This window comes from Podarcis raffonei, chromosome 5 (genome assembly GCF_027172205.1).
Source record: "Podarcis raffonei isolate rPodRaf1 chromosome 5, rPodRaf1.pri, whole genome shotgun sequence".
NCBI classification, from domain to species: Eukaryota; Metazoa; Chordata; class Lepidosauria; order Squamata; family Lacertidae; genus Podarcis; species Podarcis raffonei.
In genome coordinates, this window is record NC_070606.1 from 37,345,088 (window position 1) to 37,364,756 (window position 19,669).

The following is a 19,669-nucleotide window of genomic DNA, read 5'->3' on the forward strand; positions in this document are numbered from 1 at the left end:
AGTTATTTTACATAACCAGTGTGAGCCAGTGTGGTGTAGTGGTTAAGAGCGGTAGTCTTGTAATCTGGGGAACCGGGTTCGCCTCTCCGCTCCTCCACATGCAGCTGCTGGGTGACCTTGGGCCAGTCATACTTCTCTGAAGTCTCTCAGCCCCACTCACCTCACAGAGTCTTTGTTGTGGGGGAGGAAGGGAAAGGAAAGGAGAATGTTAGCCGCTTTGAGACTCCTTAAAGGGAGTGAAAGGCAGGATATCAAATCCAAACTCTTCTCTTCTTCTCTCTTCTTTTTCAGTTATAACATTATTCACTATCAACATCGCTTGTTGTTCTGAATACATTGCGTCTAATCCATTCATATAGGTCTGTCCAAAGTCCATATTCCACTACATCCAATATATTTCTTATATTGTCTTTCATCTGTCGGCCTGGTAAAAACCCAGCCTGATCTGAATGTATCAAATCTGTTGACTTGCTAAATGCAAGATGGTTCTTTTAAAATTAGATTCAGAAGCAATACAAATGCAAATGAGTGAGAAGATTACAGGTTTTATTCCAAACAGCAAGCAAAATCTATATTATCAAGCAGCACTTCAATCTGCCACCAAGAAACCCTGAAGAAGTGGCGAAGTGACCTCCAGGTAGCCTTCGATGCACAGCACTGCAGCAAAGAAGGGCAAAGATTTAATTCCCCAAGGGATTATTAAACTGCACATAGACATCCTAGCAATTTTTATTTTTTTTATGGAAGGGTTTTCATGGATAACAAAGGAACATATAGCATTTCTGTTTTCCATCTTTTCTACAGGTCAGATACATTTGGTGTGAGACACTGCTGTCGTAGGGGAGAGAGAGAGGTGGGGGAGAGAAGGGGAAGGTAGGGAATGCTTTCCAGGGTGAATTTTCTTAAGAAATATGGGAGTGACATATCCCAACAGAGGCTCCTCTGTCATTAGTGCTTCTCTCCCATTTTTCTCTATCCAAAGTGAATAATTAGAGATAAGAAAAACTAAGGAATACAACTGCTAACTAAGGGAGGATTCCAATCTAGAGAGAAAGTTATCAAATTAATGTTTACAGCTCAGTGGCGGAGAGCAAAAGAGAGAGAGATTAGACCAGAAACTGCTGAGGGAGCTAAGAAAAGGCAGCACTCTATCCCAGAGCAGATAGATCCCATGGCTGGGAAACAACTGAAATTGGACCAGTTCCTCAAAGGTAAAGACGTGGATATCACCACAAGAACTTTTTCTACCCTCAATAGTCATGCTGTGCTAGAACAAGAATCTGCTACACAGCATGACAAAGCAAGAGCAGCAAAGAATCTTAGCCGCTCCTAAAACAATGGAGGAACACCCATGGTCACTAACAGAATTAGAAAAGGCAAGGTTACTAAGCAAATCTTATACTGAGACTGTGAAGAACCTATATGAGAAATGGAATCTTAAGAAATCTTGTAGTCCTTTTCATCAACACACATTGACAGTAATGGGTTCTGAAGGAATATTTCACATTCACTTGTAAGTCTGCATTAAATCCATTATCTCTATGTACATGCGCTGTGGGGCATCATAGCCTATGACAAAATCCAGATGTTGCCATTCAGGAATATCCTTGTGGTAAACTAAGTTTGGGATCTGAGGCAGCAAGAGGGCCATGTCCTTTGAGTCTGCAATCCAGTCGTTACCACCACTCCAGACAGCTGTTGGAAGAGTCATCTGTTGTACGTTGTAGAAAGGCGGTGTTGACTTAAAGAGAGGAGATTTTAAAAAAGTTTAAAAACAGTCTGCAAAGACTCCCTGCTCAAACACACACACTTGCAAAACACAAACATATCTAAGTTGAGGGTTATACCATTAATGCGCATGTTGAACTATTAATGTGCATAACAACTGGGCATTCATCAGAAGTTGTGCAAGAAAGTGCACATAATCCATCCATGAAGAGGAAATTTGCAGATTGCCTGGTCAATCTACATCTCAGTGTTGTGCTTCCAGCCTCATACTGGGCAAAAAAAGTCCTGCATTGTAGGGGGTTTGACTCAAAGACCCCTGTGATCCTTCCCAACTCTGTTATGTGATGATTCTATGATTTTTTGAGTACCTAAACTTTGTTTTTGTCCTTACTGTTACTAAGCAACTGAGCTTGTTTGTTTGTTTGTTTTTAATGGCAAGTGGCCGAGACCCTGGGCTGCAGGGCGCTCTGCCTGGCTGTAAATCCAGCATTGATTGTCTGGATTTACTGATTGTTCCGAAAGAATGAGATGATTTTCATGTAGCATTAAGCCCAACTATGACTGAGCATGAATGTGCACTCTGCCTCAAAGGAGTGCACAGACACTTTGACCCTTTTCTGGTCTCACTACTGCTGCTTTAGCATTAAGGACAAACCCAGGCTCATGCTTTGTCTCACTCCAAACAAACCACAAGATGGAACCAAAGTTTGTTCTCATATTTACAGCTCATGCAGTGTCTTGAGAAAGACAAGCCACATGCCTGGGTTGAGCAACTTGCTCAACCAAACTACGGATTAGTGTGCAGAATTGCAGCAGCAGGAGAGTCAAGGGAAGTGCAAAGTGGGCAGGCTCTCCTCTCAGGAAGTTCTTCCACACCAGCATTCATGGCAAGCTTTGATTTGGCTTACCATCACCCACAAACCAGCTCAGTGTCTTTGACTCATTACTCCCAACTGTCATCACTGTGATTCTTCCTACTGCTCCAGTTTTGTAGCACTGAAGAAACATGATTGCAGTTTCAAGACAGACTGTTCTGGCAAATTTCAAGTATGGCTTGAAATTTAGACATATCTTAGAACCAGACATATCTTAGCTAATCTGTAGAGGGATAAATTTGCAAGAACATACTGGTGTGATGATCTTCATTATATGACCGGGGAGTGAAGATAGACACCTGGCATATGGCAGATTTGTCAACAAATTTACATTTGAGATACATTTTTTGGAAAAGTTGACAGCTATTGTATCAACTGAAGTTATTGGCTTTTGACTTCACATAAGCAAAGGTGATATTTGGATCTGATTTGGTGAGCATACTGTGACAAAAGTCAGGTGCCCGTCCCTCCCACTGCCGAGTGGTGGCTATAGCCCATGGGGTCCCAGGCACCCATACAGGGTTTCTGTCCCTTTGGGGAATTGAAGACATGGTGGACACTTCCATGGCTTTAAGAAATATGCTTTATTCATCTATTTATGCTTTGAGTCTGCCTGGAGGGAGACTCTTATGATCTTATGGCATGGTCATTTCAAGAGGAAGCGGTGTGGGCAGCCTCTAGCCTGCCTGGTCAAGGTGGGTCTCTGTTCTTCTACCTGCTTCTTCATCCCAGCAACCCTTGCTCAAAAACACCCTTTTCCTGTCCCCTCAAATACACATTCTATCACCTTGGCAACATCTCATTCCCCAGGCTAAAAGCTTTCTCTCCCCAATGAGCCATCAACACTTTTTGTCATGTTAACAGGTTTGGTCTTCACTAAGCCTGCCAGTCAGGAATTTTCTGTCTGGCACAGCTCTGCAACTTGTACTTTAATCCACATCCCAGTTAATCAAAATCCTAGCATTTTTTCATTTCTAGGGTTTAGGGAGATCCCTCCCCTAAATCTATAACAAGAACTACTATAACAAGAACTACAAGAACATCTCATGTGCTATCTAAAGAGTTTCTTTTTAATCTGATTGTTCACACCTTGGAGATGGATTCTTTTGATACATGCTCAGTCTATGGATTTACATTAAGCTACCCAGAATCTATCCTCATATAAACACCTTCAGAGAGAAATACTCAATTTGTGAGAAATTCCTACCTGGTTGTGGTGAGCCATGTTTGCTTCCTTGCTTCCCCAGTCAAAGCCTTTGAACTTCCCAGCCTTCACAATCTGAAAAAGAGGTGTGCCATACTTTGAAAAACCAAATGGGCAAAGCAGATGATATAGAAGTGTGCGATATGAATAGACCGTGGTACCAGCATAAACAAGCATGTTGAAAGTGTCAAAAACCATGCTATGATTAAGGCTATGCAATAATGTCTAACTTCATCTTTAGTGAGAAGAACAAAAGTTAATGTAAACATACAAAGAAAGCTACACAAAGCCATCTGAAAGCAGTAGAGCTGTTTTTTAGTACTGCTTAACCTTCTACGTCTCCTCAGTGTATCTGATATCTTGAGAATGTTTGACATGTGTCCTACTAGATATGAGTTGTCTGTTTTACATCTACCTGGAAGCAACTCTCATCTAACTTAGGGGAACTTTAGTAAATACACATAGGTTTGGGCTGAAAATTTCTCTTCGGATCTAATATGAATTCTCCTCTCTGCCTCTGGGCAGCTGGGTTAAGTTGGGTGGTTGGATAAGTAGCCCGGGTATCCCATTGCTCAGAAATCAGAATATTGTGCAGGGATCAGGAATTATCACTCCACAGTCCAACTTAGTCTGCCGGGGATCCAGTCTCACCCAAACACTTTCCCACAAAGACATCCACTTGCCCATCAGCTGATCTCACTCATTTAAATTCTGGTGTATTCCATGCAAACCTCTGCCTGATGAAGGAAGGAGTTTGCATTGGAAGTGTTACTAAAGTGAATCAGGAAGAGGTTTGCATTGGAATCCAGAAGGAGCAGCTTGCAAGGAGCTTTGACATCCTTGATTGTTCTAATAGGTAATTAACAGGTTAGATGCCCCACCCTGTTGTTAAACTTTGCATGTGAAACTGATCCTGATAAGAATCGGGCCTGTGGAACAAAGGAAAAGGTTGCTGACTTGTGACACAGTCAAAATTGATATAGGCCACATTAAAGTGTAAATACATCTGTCTAATCATGTCTATTCACAACCATTCAATAGGACTTATTCCCAGGGAAGTGTTCCTAGAAATGCAGACTAAGTCACAGAATCAGAGTTAGAAAACACCAACTCCATCCTAAAGATTATTTCACACAATTGATCCAAAATAGAGAGCAGGTTCAAGGGAAGCAGTGGCTAGGAAAAAATAACTCGATTGTGGGATATATGAGCCTCAAATAACCAGCATGTTTAGCTCTATAGGTTAGCATGATGGATTTAAGACAGTCCAGCGAGGAAGGGCTACCAAAGCCATTATTCATTTTCACTTCCACCATGTATATCCAATCAGAAAGGACATCTTAGCTAGATGCTCCAAGCTTCTACTGTGTGGCTTTAGCAAGCCGTCTTTGTGTTTCTATACAAATAATTCAGATGACACTAAGTAAAAGTGCCGGTCTAGCCTGGAGCCATCCTGATGCTTTGGACTCCAACTCCCATCAGCAAAAGGCAGCGTGGCCTGGCTGATGGGAGTTGGAGTCCAAACAGGCGGGCAAAGCTTCCACTGAGAAATACCACAGTAAAATACCACAGCAATGTAGTATTTGTCCATCTTCATGCAGAGGGACTATTTTGCCAATAAAAACAAATCCATTGGGGATATTATTGTATCTGTAGCTTTTGAAATACTCCTGTTTGGAAACATTTAAACACAATAAAACTCTCTCAGCTTTAAATCCTTTCTCATAAAAACAAAACATATTTCTGGAGTCTGTAAAAAGAGAGGCTGAGTTATTAAGAATTTTTCTTTCAATCATATTTATTAATTTCATTCTTAAAAGTCTTTGTAAAAGCCTGTTCTGATTGCCCATTCTTCAATCAATACGAAAACCTTTTTTTAAAGAGAAAAGAGGATTTCGGTGCTACCTGAACCCAGTGAAGCATGTTCTGGATAGATGTCCCAGCTGGACAGTGTGATAAATAAACATCGATTCGACTCTGTAAGAAAGCACAAAGTGATTAGCTGAATTTATCACAAATTGCAACAGCCAGTTCCCTTCCATTTGGTTTGTTTGCACAAAAGCAGTGCACCAGAGCTCAACATCGGGATATCACACAGGAATTCGTGTCTACATAGTAACAACACAACTTGATGCTCTAAACTGGTTACTAATCCCAATATGATGTTACAAAAACAAAACAAAAAACCCCAGAAATTATCTTAGAGCAAGGCATTTCAGTTTTAACTGTCCCAGAACTTAAATGCATTTTTTTAAAATTTTATATAACAAATTCCTTGCAGTGCTATTCTGTGCACATTTACTAAGAAGCAAATTGTACAGTGTTCAAGCAGGCTTCATCCCATGTACCTTTGCACAGGAGAAGAAGAAGAAGAAGAAGAAGAAGAAGAAGAAGAAGAAGAAGAAGAAGAGGAGGAGGAGGAGGAGGAGGAGGAGTAGTAGTAGTAGTAGTAGTAGTTTGGATTTGATATCCCGCTTTATCACTACCCAAAGGAGTCTCAAAGCAGCTGACATTCTCCTTTCCCTTCCTCCCCCACAACAAACACTCTGTGAGGTGAGTGGGGCTGAGAGACTTCAAAGAAGTGTGACTGGCCCAAGGTCACCCAGCAGCTGCATGTGGAGGAGCGGAGACGCGAACCCGGTTCCCCAGATTACGAGTCTATCGCTCTTAACCACTACACCACACTGGCTCTCTGGTTAGATTACAGCCTAACTATAATGCTTTTCATCATACAGTACAACTAGAACCAATCCAGGTACGGTTACTAACAATGATTGATGCAATAGGCATTGCACTGTGTATGTTCCTCCTACAGAACATGAATTCACCCTATCCTGCTTGAGTACCAAACCTGGCCTTGGTGTGCACTTATGGCTTCTCACTTCATGTTCCTGGGCTTTTGACTGCTGTTTATTGTTGTAATAATAATAATAATAATAATAATAATAATAATAATAATTGTATTATTTATCTCCCGCTCATTCCGGGCAGCTTACAGCACATATAAAAAAGTGTTGTTGTTTTTTAAAAAAAGGTATCCCACCCTGTGACCACCTGATGAAATGTTGAATGTAAATAATGAATAATTTTAGAGGAATATTGGCTGGAAAGGACGCAAGAAAGGGCAAAGACAAATAACCAGCCTCATAAAGATCACCCGCAAAATCCACACAAATGTAGTGAGATGTTACTAGTGTGCTTAGTGAGATGCTACTAGTTTGCATGAACTGAGATCATCTGGTGAGACTCACTTGACAACAGTGAGAATCTAGGCCTTTAACGTCATCAGCCCAGTCCTGCAGAATACTCTACCAACAGAGACTCAGCAGGGACCTTCTAAACCAACTTTGAAATGCCTGCTGAAAACTCTGTTCTGCCAGTACACCCACCACTATGGTTACTGATCTCTGCTTTTAACTTGTTTTTCACTTTTTATGCTTTTATGAAATGGTTTTAATCTTATTTCTACTGTTTTAAACTGCTTTGATACATTTTGCTGATATTGTGATATCTAAATACTTAAATAAATAGTTAGCCATTATGCAGTGCTTACACCAGAGACAAAATCCCAGATTAGGAAGAAATATGCATGAGACTATGAGGTCTACTGAAGTCTTTGTGCTTTTTTTTACAGGAAGCTTTATATGGCCAATATCTTGTAGGCAGTGGAAATGTATTCTGGAACTTTAGCTTTGTACATAAGAAGGGGATTTAGACACTCCCTTGAGTGGCATATTGTGGGGCAGGTGCAAAATTCTTAGGGGTGCAAAATTTCAACACCCAGCAATGCCTCAGTACAGCTCTGCTCTTCCGTCACTGGGCTCAGTCGCAAACGGCTTCTCCATGCAAACCAGGAAGTGACCTCTCCAGACAATGAAATGACTCTTCCTTTCTTATCTCTGTGGCTGCAATCTCCTGGATGCCGCAGATGTCATTATGTGGTTGAATGTGCACACATATTCTGTCCGTTTCCCTCCTTCCCATCCCACTCTGTGTGGTCCCTGTTTAAACAACGCCACAGCAAAGGCAAAAAGATGCCGGTCAATGTGCAGGGAGGCCTTGAGGGAGGATAGGCAGTGGTTGCACATGTGTGCTGCTGTACTTGAGTACAGCCATGAGGCTTATTAGGCTTATTATGTTATTAGGCTTATTATGCTCCTAGTGCAAGAGACACCATGGCACCCACACAAGCTTTTACTAGTGGTCCAGAATCTGAGCTCTCCTTTAAAAAATAGATCTCTATCCATCATTGACGCAAAATGATGGGACAAAATGTGCAGGTATCTTCTGTGTTTTGTCTGAATGTAATTAAGTTATGAATGGCACAAGTAGAAATCACTTCAGAGAAGCCTCCATACACCTACCTTTTTTTTAGAGCACACACCTATTAAGTAATTAGAAATCTTACCGCATTGATGTTTAGCACATTAAAGCCAGTTCCGATGAAGACAACACTGCCACAAAGATAATCCATTGGGAAACGGTTACACAAGTAAGTAGCACACCATTTCATTGTTCTGTCTTGAGCTAAAAACTGCTTAGTTCCAAACATTTTCTACCAAAACAAAAATATTAGTACATACACCATTTTGTTAGTCAGTTCTCTTTTTTCCTATGGATACTTCTATCGAGTAGAATCAAAATATTACAAAAAAAAACTGTTATGAGAATCTTCCACTCAGACATATAGGATAGAATACCCATTCAAATCCCACAAGCACAGTCAGACAGAATGACCCTCTGGACCTTCCAAGTGTCCCTATTTTCCAGAGGCTATCCCATATTTACAGAAGCCATCCTGGTTTCTGATTTGATCCCAGAAAGTTCCCTATTTTCACCGGAGAAATGATGAAGGGTATGGAGTTTTGCAGCCCCCAAGACAAGGAGATAAGTCACTATACAACCTTCAGAAGAAATCTGAAGGCAGCCTTATATAGCGAAGTTTTTAAATGTTTAATGTTTTGTTATGTTTTTATATATGTTGGAAGCTGCCCAGAGTGGCTGGGGCAACCGAGTCAGATGGGTGGGGCATAAATGGAATGGAATGGAATGAAACCTTCCAAAGTGGTTCAGAAACAAGCTACATGGTAATGGTACCCACAACATGAACACTATTTAGGTAGGAGCCCAAATATGCAAAATACATGAGTTATGCAAACATAGCCTCTAAGGGCATTTGTTTCTTTATTTTATTTTATAATTTTTTATTATTTTCCATTTTTAACATTATTGTAACATCTTATTTCCTTTTACTAATTCATAGCTCTACCGAACCACTCGGCTTCCCTCCATCCCGTTATCTGGTTTTTGTATAACAACATCATATTTCCACACATTTATACCATCTCAATCCTATGCTTTTTTTCTTGGTTATTTTACTCTTAAAGCACAAGTAGAAGGTTCCTTCCAATGAGCGTTGTGAGATTTATCGCAGTCTTGCAAATGTCTTTACATGTTTACAATAACTGTCTATTTATTGAATAAATTTACTCCAGTCTCTCTGGAATGTTTTGTCACTCTGGTTTTAGATTTTGCCTGTCAGCTTTGGTAATTCCGCATAGTCTATCGTCTTCATTGATTTCTAGACTTTTGGCGTCCTTCTAAAGTGGTTCAGGAACAAGCTAGATTATAATGGTTCCCACAACATGAATACTATTTCAGTAGGAGCCCAAATATACAAAGCACATGAGTTATGCAGACATTTTGCCAAATGTCCAGTAGCTAAATAGATGTGCTACAAATCATTTAATTACCCGGTAATTTCAGCAAAAGTGTCTTACTGCTCTATTGTATGCCTAGTGACTTAATTTAATGTCATGTCTCCTGACTTGACCCTAGGCTAAGAATACGAGAAGTAGCTATTCCTCCAATCTGAAAAGGACAGGAGTGTAGCATAGCAACCAAGGGTGACTGTAGCATGGGGATAAAACTGACCATGCTCCAATGTTGTTTTATGGATTACAGAGCTAAAAGCAGCAGGGTGGAAGAGATAGACAACACAGAAGACCCAAGCAAACAGCCTCCAACATGATCAGTGAGTATCTCTGAGCCCTAAAAATTGGCGCATGTGCCTGTAATTTGATCAGCATGGCTCTCTTCCCCTACAGCCATTCCTTGTTGGTAAGGAAGTAAGTCCACAACTAAGAAAGGAAGGAAGGAATGGAGGGAGGAAGGAAGGAAGGGAGGGAGGGAGGAAGGTGGAAATGGGGCAGGGTTTCAGGAAAAAGGGCTTTGGCAATCCCACCTGCCATTGAACCCAAAAGGTTTTGACTCTACTAGGTTTTGCCATTAAGCTAGATCCCTGGAGCATAGGCTTACTGTACTATAAAGAAAGCAATACTGTAATAAATACATTCCCATGTACCGTATTTTTCGCCCTATAGGAAACCGACCCATAGGACGCACCTAGTTTTTTTGGGGGGGAAATAAAGGGGAAAAAATTTATTTCCCCCATAGGCACGGGGCTGGGGCGGGGATGCCCGAGCTTCCCCCGACCCCAGCCCCCAGAACAGGCTGCTATCCGCCTGTCCCGCCGGTCTCCCCAGGCTTGTGGATATCTGTCCCCCGAGCTTGTGGGGCTGGCAGCCTCCAAACCAGGTTGGGGAACAACAGGGTGGCGGCGCTGCGCCTCCCCGCTGTCCCCCGAGCTTGTCCCGCCGGGCTTGCAAGGCTTGCGGATAGCTTCCTGAAGCCTGCATTCGACCCATAGGACGCACACACATTTCCCCTTCATTTTTGGAGGGGGGGAGTGCGTCCTATAGGGCGAAAAATACGGTAACTGCTCAGCATTATTGCTTTAAAGGCAACTAGTTACCCACAGGTGTGATCTGCCACCATACTGACAAGATTCTCATGGCAATTTTATTAGGAACCGTAGAGAATTGCGCCAAATTCTTTAATATGGGCACTGGATGCAAACAGTATCCACGAGTATAGAATACCAACACCTTTCTTTTTCTGCGCACAGCAGAAACTGGAACCCATGACACATACAGCAAGGGAGAAGAACCAGCCCCTCATTTTTTAACCCAAAAAAGGCCTGGCACAGAACAGCCGAAGCAACACTGTGCTATCAAGTTGCAGCATTGGCTAGCTTGAGCTCTTTAGATGTCTAAGAGCACTGTGAATAGCCTCAGGTAAAATGAAACAGACATCCCCAAATACTGTACTTAGCTACATTAGGCAATATTTGCATTCTGTTGTTTGAACAAATATTTTGCCCGAAATACATACTTTGAGCTTAGGTTCAGGAACCATTGCAAGTTTGGTCAAAGCCGTGTTGGTCAAGTACTTTACAGTGACTACTGGTGCCAATGCAAAGAACATCTTGATCTTCTTGGCTAGGTGTGGCATGGTTGAAAATGCAATGAATGCTGTGGGGTGGGGGGGGGGGAGAAAAATAAATAGAGTTAGCAATGCAGTCTTGAAAAAACCCAATAACAAAATCAGGTATATTATCAAAATTTACAGACTTTCAGAAGAGCTGAAAATGCACCTTATACTGACTTCTCCAGTACCACTCTTATTCAACCTCTTCATAGCAAGAAACTTTAGTACTTCGTAGAGCAGCTGTAGCTGGGAACAACCCCTTCAGTTAAGGTTTCTGTCTTGATTTCCAAACAGTAGCTTTTTATTTGAATGACATGCTCTCAGAGACCATGATTAATGTGCCATTTTTCATGACATCTCTGGGGTTCACCTCTCTGGCACTATATAGAGCCACCCCTATAACAACTCCACTAGGTCTCAGGTTTGGGTCCTGAAATCTCAGGATCTGGGATCATTTTGACCTAGGACCCTGCTAGGGATGGAGCATTATGATCTACACATCACAACAGAAAAGGCCCTGCCTTGTTTCTGTTTCTTGCGTAATACATTCTGTGGCTAATAACAACATTAATAATAATTTTATTTTTTTATACCCAGCCCATCTGTCTGGGTTTCTCCAGCCACTCTAGGCTGTTCTAAGAACCAATAAAACATGAAGTGACAGTCAGAGGTGAGGTGACTTTCAAACCGGTTTGGTTATAGAACTATGATTTATGAGACCAAGAAGGAGTGTTCAGCCAACAAGTTCTCTTCTCCTCTTGTCTCAGGGGCCTTAACACATTACATCCCGGGGTTGTTAAACTATAGCTTCCTGTTACATCCAGACTGGGAAACTGTTACCTAAACTCTGACTGCAGACTAGGCTTGATACTGGTTTGCAATCCAGGATTTTAACAGTTTCTCAGTCCAGACAAACCACTTTTTATAAGCCCCTTAACCAATTTGAATCATCACCTATATGGGAAATATCACAAAGGAGGAAAATGACCACTCCCCGCTTAAAACGGGGGGCGCCCTTTGCGTGGACGCGCGCAGCCCCTAGATCTGGAGCGGCTCCATCAGCATAGGCTTCGCTTTGCCTTCCCTCAGGTGGGATACCTGGAGGTCTCCGCCTACCTCAGTCAGTTGTCCAATCCCACCTGGGGGAAGCGTTGCCAAGGAGATCAGGCCAGGTAGGGGAGGGATTACCTGCCCACACAATAGAGGGAGGATCTTACCTGGGAATCCTCACTTGGCTCCAGAGCTTCTCCCACCCTACCCACCCTCAGTTAATGTCTTATTTTGCAGGTTAACTTTTCTTCACAGGTTTTGCAGGTTAACTTTTCTTCACAGGTATGCGGGCGCTGCTACGTTAAGGTCGCTGTTAAAGGGCCGGAAAGGAATTTCCCTGCATTGGCAGGTTTTGCCTTTCCCGTAGCAAAACGTCACAACTAGCTGTACGAGTTAATCTGGTCTGTGACCGTTTTAATAAATTTGATTTGATTTGATTTGAACGTCACAACTTTGGCGGTATCAGGCCTTGGGCGGAATCCTTTAGTCCATCTTCCTCTTTGCGGCAGCAATACCAGGGTTCCCCGTTAAAGCAGTTTCTGAAGGGAGGCTTTGACCGTACGCTGAAAGGTTGTCATTGCTCTCCCCTGCGGCGGCGGCGTAACGGGGTCGGCTATCTCTGCTTGAACATATGTTCTCCAGAGCCGGCCCATCCCCCCCCCCACACTGGATAACCCTGATGCTCCCTAGGTCCACGGCTGGAGACTGGGGAGGGAGAACGCCCAATGCCTGAGCCAAGGTCTACCCACATTTGAAATTTAATAAAGTTGTGGCCAATTTAATCCCATAGCATGTTGTCTTGAGTCGTTATTCCACATGACGGGGGGACCGCTCGGGATCTGGGGACTCCGCCTGTCCACGCAATGCAGGAAACCAAAATGCAGGGATTGTTATTCAAGATGCTTCTCCATAGGTGTCCATAGGTTCCATGGAACATCACTGTACCATGAGCAAGATGTCTCTTGAATTTAATATACAACAGCAACTGCACATATAATTATGTAGTGAATAGAATTACCTGCATGTGTTTAAGAATCTTGCTAACCTACCCATTGTGGTGCCCTCGGAATGACCAACATAAAATATTTTTTCCTGACCAGTTTTGTTCAGGACAAAGTTTATTGAAGCTGGAAGGTCGTATTTAGCCATTTCATCAAAACTGCAAAGAAAAAGGAACAGCCTATGTTTAACAGACATGTATATGCAGTGGTATCTACATTGTGAAAGCCTAAAATGCCCTGTTCTCCGCCCAGTTCAATACAAGAACAGGCTTGGATCTGGCAGATCAGAGATCATCTCCTCCATGGATCCGTCAAGTCACCAAGTCTATGAACATTTGTGAAACAGTTATCTGAATTAAGCCATGACTCATCTTCCTTATATATTTCCATTTTCACTGTTCACTAGCAAGCAGGGCCACACTATGAGCTGTTCACTGCAAACTGAAAATGCCCACCAGACAGTTAAGAGCAACCATGTGGCTGCAATGGGGAAAGCAAAAACATTTTGAAAAAGCCAGTTTCAGGAGGAACAGTACTTATGCTGTGGGCCGGAGAGGACTCTGCTTTCCCTCCAACCCATGTCTGTCTGAGGAGCTTCAAATTCCAGCAGAGATTCAGAAGGACCAATATTGAGTCTCTCCAAATCAAGTCTAATTGCACCTGAAGTTAAGCTGATCTGCTATCATCTATTCTACGGAGTTCACCAAGGCCACATTTCACCAAGGCCATATTTTCCCCAGGAACAAACAAATTGTTTGTTTGTTTAAAGGGACAACTACCAATTTTACTTACTTGGAAATGTATTTCTATACCTCCATATCATATATTATAAGAGGAGGTGGAAAAACATGGCTCCACTAGGAAGAGCATGACTAATTAAAATTTTCCCCAAAGGGTGAACTAGGAACCAGAAACAAGAAGTTAGGTTTAAAAAGCTCACTCTACCTGAATAGCCAGAATTCTTGATGCTTCTCAGTATAGTTGATGTGTTTGTTGGACCAAGTGTTACCTCTGGTGTTTCCAAGCCAAACATCATATCCAGCATCAGCCAATATAAAGCCCAGGCTGTTGTAGTCCATATTAAACACCCAGTTACTGCTAGAACCAAACAAGCCATGCTGCAAGAACACTGCAGGCCTGGGACCTGAAGAGGAAGAGGAAGAAGAAGAATTTATACCCAGCCCATCTGGCTGGTTTTCCCCAGCCCCATTGGGAGGCTCCCAACACAATTAAAACTACAATAAAACATCAGACATTAAAAACTTCCCTAAACAGGGCTGCCTTCAGATGTCTTCTAAAAGTCATATAGTTGTTTATTTCCTTGACATCTGATGGGAGGGCGTTCCACAGGGTGGGCGCCACTACCAAGAAGGCCCTCTGCCTAGTTCCTTGTTTTAAACATAGTTACAATATGTAATTTCAGTGTCTCCATCCAATAAGATGCAGCCTCACCTGGCCAAGCTCTCCTCACCTCGCACCTCTGCTCTCCTTCCCAATAATCACCAGTGACGGATGTGTTAAGAAGCCAGGAGAGCAACGATGCCCCACATGTGCGGCCTCACTGGCCACTGGTGTGCATCACCAACTATAAACTTGGGACGCAGAGCATGCCAGCAATTTCACATGTCTGGAATTTGAGTCTGGAACGAGTATCTTCTAAATGCAAGGCAGAAGTATTTTGGGGCACAGCTCACCAGGCCCTGCAGATCTGAATTCATTTAAAGTAGCTAGGTGTTTCCTTACCACCTCTTTTCCTATCTTGGGCTGTAGCTCCCTCCTTACATCATTTAATATGTCATCACCAGGTTGGGGATCACTTTCTTTGTGAGTTAGAGACAGAGGCAAAGGGACTTCTGGTTTAATCACGGCTTAATGATTTTATGGTCTTTATTGTACACTATTTACAAAGTCAACACAAGCTCCGATAATTCACTCTGATTCATCATGTTCAGTTGGTGTGAATGACTTACGACACCTCCCCCAGCATTTCAAGTGTGACAGCTTTACGGCTTTCCTTTTGACCTCCAACCTCTTTGGCGCACGCCTCAAAAGAGCCGACTGTACTTCCTCCCCCCCCCCCTCCAAGTCTGAACTCAGCCTCAGCGGAACTGTTTGCTCTAGCTGTTTCGCTGTTTCAGCTTCTTGCACTTCCATGTTCAGGAGATCCAACCCCCCCCCCCATGCTGGTGCCTGCTTCTTCTTTGTCTCTGACCAGTGTCTTCTATCATGAGCATTAATTCATCCACCATGCCTTTAATTTATATGACTTATTTCCTACAGTTATTCCTCTAATATCATCATCTGCTCTTATATCTCTCACCAGTACCTCTAAGACTAAAATAGACAATAAAGGTGATAGGGGACACCCCTGTCTTGTTCCTTTTGTAATTTCACACTCATCTGCAGTTATATTATTAATTATTAATCTCGCTTGCTGTTCTGAATATATGGCTTCTATTCCTCTTTTAAATGTTTATCCAAAGTTCATTTCTTCCAGGACATTAACATAAAGGTCCAGGAAACATTATCAAATGCTTTTTCCATATCTACAAACATCATTGCTGCTTGTTTTTCATTTCTTACTACCAGATATTCAAAAATATCTATTATAGTCCTTATATATTCTTTCATATGTCTTCCTGGCAGAAATCCTGTTTGGTCTTTATGTATTATTTGTAATAATATGTTTTTCATTCTATTAGGAGATTGGCAATTTAAATTAATGGAATATGCTGAAATGGCTAAATTAACTGGAAGGAAGTCTAAGAAATCAAAATGACCCACAAATATAAAAAAGAATGGGAAATGTTTACTGAATTTTTACAAAGACATTGTAAATGAAGTTAATACAATAGCAGGCTTTTAAAAACACTTGTAATATTAAGAATGTTTAAAATTGGAAATTTTAATAAATTTAATAAATTATAGACATGTATAATATAAGATATTATAAAAGAACCAGGAGAGTAAATGGAGGGAAGTCAAGGGGTCTGAGTAATCCCAAAATATGGATTTAATATGGTGTGAAGATGTTTTATTTTTTTATTTTTTTTATTGAAGCTGTTTCTTATGGTTTATATGATGATAATGTTTAAATGTGAAAATTAATTTTAAAAATTTAAAAAAGAAGCCAAAGCCAAAGCAGTTCTGCCTTTTCTCTGTCATGCAATAGCATATCTCCATATTCTCCATGCAGAGGACCTAATACCTCAAGAAAGGACTAAAATGTGTTTAACCTAATCTATGGCCTTTTTTGGAATTTTATAGAAAAAATAGGACCAAAACATATAATTAATAAAATCATATTAATAAACATCCATAACCAAACAGATTGTTGAGGTTTTCTTGCAATAAGCAAACAAATTCCAAAGCAAAAACTTTTCGCCCAAGGCGAAGCGTTTGGCGGGCGGGAGGGTAAGTGCCGCACTCGGAAGGGCTTTCCGCGTCCCCTTCTGTGGGGAGGGAGGAGGAGCAGCGGCAGAAGGGGCTCCTCTGCTCACCAGCTCCCTCTCCTCCTTTCCAACGCGTATAACCGGCGTATAAGACGACCCCTGACTTTTGGGGTGATTTTCCAGGGATAAAAGATCACCTTGTATGCCGGAACATATGGTAATCTATGGCCTTTTTTGGAATTTTTAAAGAAAAAATAGGACCAAAACATATAATTAATAAAATCATATTAATAAACACCCCTAACCAAACAGATTGTTGATGTTTTCTTGCAATAAGTAAACAAATTCCAAAGCTAAAACTTATCATTTTTTAAATAATATTTTTAAATGTCCTCATAGTATTTTCATGTATACATAATAAATACCTCAAAAAACACACTCACCGGATTCCCGGTTATTTCTTTTCCCATGAGGAATTCTGTTAATACTCAGGATACACCCATCATCTGTCACCACTTCATATGTCTCACTGGGATATCCTCTGAAAGAAATCATTTCACCCTTGGCGGAAAGGGAGAAAAGAAAAGGCAAGGTTTGGCTGGGAGTGTAAAACTCCTGGACACTTCTTTTCCACAGAAGACTACATCTTTAATAGCAATGGTTCCCAAACTCCACCCAATCCTCTTGGACCACTTGAAAAATTATGAAGGTTTTTGTGGACCACTTAATGATTTTTTCTTCATGCTGTTGAGCAACAATAATGCATAGGGCAAGATGCTAAACTTGCTACTGCTGATACCTAAATGAAGCGCAAAGAGCACAGGGGTTACATGAAGCAGATGTTTGGAGATACTTTGGGAGTCCTTTTAGCAAAGTATTGGAAGACACAAGAACTACCCACGCTGGAAGAGTGGCAGACGAAGGTGATAGACTATATGGGACTGGCTGAGATGACGGGCAGAATCCGTGACCAAGGAAAAGAGACGGTGGAAGAAAATTGGAAGAAATTTAAAGTTTATCTTAAGAACTGTTGTAAAATCAATGAGTGCTAAAATGTCATGGGTAACGTAAAACAGAATTGCAGCGGTAAACGATTGGGTAAGAGAAAAAGGATTAAAGAAATGAATTATAAGTAATTGAAATTAGGGGTTGCTGAAAAAGTTTAAAACAGGGATGCAGAAAAGGGAGGCATGGGGAAGTCGTTGAAATAAGGCTTAAGAAAAAGAGGTTATGAAATTATACGTGTTTATATGTTTGCTTGTTTGTTTGTCTATGTATTGTGAGTTGTAATGTGTTTTAATTCATGTTGGAAAATCAATAAAAATTTATAAAAAAAAAAGGAGATACTTTGGGAATGCTTAAAAAACTAAAACAAAAAAATGCTGCAAGCTGCCCTGAGCAATGATGCATTGAGAGGGCAGGGTACATACTTCAAAATCATCCTCCTCATCATCATCATTTTCTTGACCCCTGCAATCCCAGCATTCCATGAAAAACAAACTTTAGGTATGTGGAATATAGCACAATTAAGCAGCACTAATAACCATAAATGCCTTGAGTTAAGCAAATGAAAGAATAAAAGATGGATGGCTTACAACATCCATAGTAGCTTCTGGGTGTACAGTTCTTCTTTTCATAAATATTCCTGAAGTAACAAGGGCTTGGACCAATCCTGCCCCCATTATGAAGAGCCACATCCTTGAAGTGCATGGAAGCAAATCCATCTTTCAGCATAGAGTACAAGACTGGGCTCCACAAAGCTGGATTAAAGAATATGCGCTTTAACCTATATCATATACTGGAGAATGAATTGGCAGAGAGTGTGGCTTAAATAGCTTGCCACTCTTCACCAAGTACAACACGTTCCTGGAAGGAACAGAAACATCCTCTCTAATTGATATCATTGGTTAAGTCTTGCCCAACTCCCAATATCATCTTACGCAAACTTCTCAGAAGGTATTTCCACTGACTTCCGTGTGACACCTTTCAAGGCAAGTGGGCATAGGACTGCAGTCTCAGTTCAACAAAAGATCAGTCAACGTGTAACAGATCATTTAGTGCAGCAGTTAAGAGTACAATGATCAATTTGCAGGTAGCTGATTCAAAGCTCATCTGGGTGGCCTGAGGCACATTATTTTTCAGACCGTAATCATATGGAGTTAATAGCTGAAGATAAAGGACCCCTGGACAGTTAAATCCAGTCAAAGATGACTATGAGGTGCAGCACTCATCTCGCTTTCCAGGCCGAGGGAGCCGTCTTTTGTCCACAGAAAGCTTTCTGAGTCACATGGCCAGCATAACTAAACTGCTACTGGTGCACAGAGGACAAGTGCCAGAGGAGAAGGAAACACTGTTTACTTTCCCGTCTCAGCAGTACCTATTTATCTGCTTGTGCTGGTATGCTTTCAAACTGCTAGGTTGGCAGGGGCTGGGACAGAGCAACTGAAGCTCACCCCATTGCACAGATTCGAACTGCTGACTTTCCAATCAGCAAGCCCAAGAGGCTCAGTGGTTTAGACAGTGCCACCCGTGTCCCAGGCTTATGGACTTAATGTTGGATTGATGAAAAAGAACACTTTGCAAATGCAGTTGACATGCACAATGGACCTTCTGAGAAAGCAACCACACAGAGAGGCAGTCACCTCCCAATCACTCCAAGGGGTGAATCTGCTTCCAGAATTTTCCAGAGAGTTATGGCGGTCACTGGTTCTCCACAGGACTTTAATCAATGCAGCAACTACTGGTAACCTCATGTATATTGTATAATGTATAACTCAAAACTACCCAAGAGAGGTGTTTTGAAACAGTTACTTACCATTAATAAATCAGGATATGCATAAGCCAAACTTACGCTTGGCCTTTCCTGTTTAGCATGTAAAATATGCCAGCATCCAGCTCTTAATGATGCCTTTCAATTACCGGTACATGCACACCCAGAAACTACATGCAATGGCTTCATTTAATGCAAGAATTAGAAGCCATGCTCCTCTATTGCCCCATAGCATGGAATGACACGTATTTGGGGAATAAGAATAGATATAATTTAGCTATATTGTTAAACAGATATAATAATTATCTATGTAATATTTT

General features: G+C 41.5%; 1 protein-coding gene across 1 annotated transcript; it reads right to left on the minus strand.

Moving 5' to 3' along the window:
* Positions 1-1,461: 1,461 nt before the first annotated feature.
* On the minus strand, positions 1,462-18,303 carry LOC128414022 (putative lysosomal acid lipase/cholesteryl ester hydrolase). The gene is made up of 9 exons (XM_053388665.1): positions 18,175-18,303; positions 17,023-17,140; positions 14,133-14,331; positions 13,236-13,345; positions 11,041-11,180; positions 8,216-8,362; positions 5,713-5,784; positions 3,811-3,882; positions 1,462-1,741 (listed from the first exon to the last, which is right to left on the minus strand). The coding sequence occupies exons 1-9, from the start codon at positions 18,301-18,303 to the stop codon at positions 1,508-1,510; spliced, it is 1,221 nt and encodes a 406-aa protein (XP_053244640.1). The 3' UTR covers positions 1,462-1,507.
* Between the last annotated feature and the right edge of the window lie 1,366 nt (positions 18,304-19,669).